Consider the following 2,460-nt stretch of genomic DNA (forward strand, 5'->3'; position numbering starts at 1 on the left):
ACTCAAGAACCAAAATATGATGACTTTAGAAGTAAATTGGCCCAAGCGACACATAAACATCTAAGCTTGGCATGGAAGCCTACATGATTCTATGCACAACAATCCAACTTAAAGCGAACCATTGCAAGCTAATATGCCTATATGATAGGTGACTATAATTCCTGAAATAGGAACAAACCTGTGTCTAATAAGATATGCATTGTGTTGATTTTAAGCACAACATCTAGTTTGAGGAAACTTTCCGGAAAAACATATTTCATTTTTATTTAACCATGACAATAACCAATAACATATCTAGTTTCACGTAAATGGATCCTACATTAAATACATCAATTCCACCATGACAATAACCAATAACATATCTAGTTTCACGTAAATGGATCCTACATTATTTTTTCAAAACTAAATGAGATCCAATAATGCAGCTATAATAATAATTTAATTCTAATGTTAAAATTGCATATGTTGCCTCTCCTACTCTGCGGGATGTTGTCTTAGCCTTTTGAGGGGAGGCCCAATTTCCACATCAAGCAACTCAGTTTTGCTGTCTACCAATTCCTTCAATGCTTCCTCCCTAGCAGCCAGAGCCTCATCATCTTCCATATCAATCTCTATATAACTGCACCTGTTACATACTTGACAGGGTTTCCACGGTGGTCCAGTGTATCGAGCACAAGCGCAAAAATGAGGATCCGAATACGAAAGTGTCTGTCTGCACATGTAACACATTATGTTTCCACACTTGCATCTCACTTTATTGCATCCAGTCGTCTTGATTATCTCCGTGTGGCAAACGTTACATTCTCTTATCACAGCTTTTGTCATTATCTCTTCTACTTCCCTACGAAGAGCAGTCTCAGAATTTTTGTCAACATCTTCACAGCGTAATGGTGAGTGACTCAGCTTCTTGCATTGAATACATGAAGCGATTAAACATTTAGGGTTTGGACAATCGAAAACCTGTACACAGTTGTCTATTTCATATGGAATGTTACAGAATGGGCAATAAACAAGACCTTCAATTTTGGCTTCAACGACAGCCTGTTCAGCCAGACGATATTCATATCTTTCAATAACATCATTTGGAAGAGTTTTGATGATCTCTGACAAAGGAATTGACTCCTTGCAATCACCAATAGCCATACAGGATAAATAGTCATGCGCCTTGAGACCTCCATAAATGATTTGATCGACTTGCTTCCTTATACATTTAAAACAAAACCAATGCCCACTTCGACACTGTAGCATTTTATCAAATCGATATGGCCAATAACAACAACCGCATTCCATAGACGCTACCTCTGCTCCCTTTCGCTTCCGCTTATAGGTAATACTAACTTGTCCCGTCAACGAAGAGCTTTCTGCTTTTCTAGTCGTCAGTGGAACTCCTATTCGCAGGACTTCTGCAGGTCCGTCGTCTGACGAATTGAAAGAAACCAACTTTTCATCTATAAAATTAGACGGCGCCTCTGCTCCATTTCGCTTCCGCTTATAGGTGGTAATATTAACTTGTCCCATCAAAGAAGATGTTTCTGCTTTTGTAGTCCCCAGTGGAACTCCTATTCGCAGAACTTCTATAGGTCCGTCGTCTGACGAATTGAAAGAAACCAACTTTTCATCTACAAAATTAGACGGTGCCTCTGCTCCCTTTCGCTTCCGTTTATAGGTAGTAATATTAACTTGTCCCATCAAAGAAGATGTTTCTGCTTTTGTAGTCCTCAGTGGAACTCCTATTCGCAGAACTTCTGCAGGTCCGTCGTCTGACGAATTGAAAGAAACCAACTTTTCATCTATAAAATTAGAGGCATGGTTTGAAGATGATGAAGATCCGGCCATATTTCCAAACTCAATGAAGATTTAAGTTATAATTTGCGTGAGTCCAACCGGTCGGGCAGAGATGATTAGTGAAATCGATAATGAGAGAAAGATCCCTAGCTTATAAATACAAGTAGATCAACCCTCTAGGTCATAACTAAATATAAGAGGTATGTCGGCAATTTTTAAGTGGACACCATATCGTTGTGGGCGTCCGCTAAACCCGGCTTTGTGTGACCCGCAATGACCGACAATGGGCATGGACGTGGGCATCTGCATGGGTTTATACAGATTATTTTGAGGTTATTGGTTTTAAAATGTCAGTTTATAGATGAGACGGTTTTTTAAATTGGAATTTGGTTATATAATTTTATGAATAATGGTTTTTTGTTCTTTTTAAATGGATTTAACATCTTAAAAAATAGTGGGCATTTGAATTCTATAAATTAAATAATTTAAAAAGATTTCACTTAAAATTAACCATGAAAAATGCTTTTAAAAAGATTATTTTGTTTAATAATTGGTTTATGAGATTTAAAAAGTATAAGTTTTAATCGAATTCAAGCTTCTGTGATCTATAACATGTTAATTTATGAAGATTTCACGAAAAAATCACATTTCCAATATTTTGTCGATGCATTTCTA

The 2,460-nt window shown here is 37.1% G+C and overlaps 1 protein-coding gene across 1 annotated transcript; it reads right to left on the minus strand.

The window, feature by feature from the left end:
* Window positions 1-474: 474 nt before the first annotated feature.
* LOC149224097 (uncharacterized) lies at window positions 475-1,836 on the minus strand. The gene has a single exon (XM_089388081.1). It carries the CDS (start codon window positions 1,834-1,836, stop codon window positions 475-477), a length of 1,362 nt encoding a protein of 453 aa, XP_089244207.1.
* Window positions 1,837-2,460: the final 624 nt, after the last annotated feature.

The sequence above is a fragment of the Pinus tabuliformis genome, chromosome Q, assembly GCF_031772625.1.
Source record: "Pinus tabuliformis cultivar Carrire ecotype Pingquan chromosome Q, CPIR1, whole genome shotgun sequence".
In the NCBI taxonomy this organism is placed as follows: Eukaryota; Viridiplantae; Streptophyta; class Pinopsida; order Pinales; family Pinaceae; genus Pinus; species Pinus tabuliformis.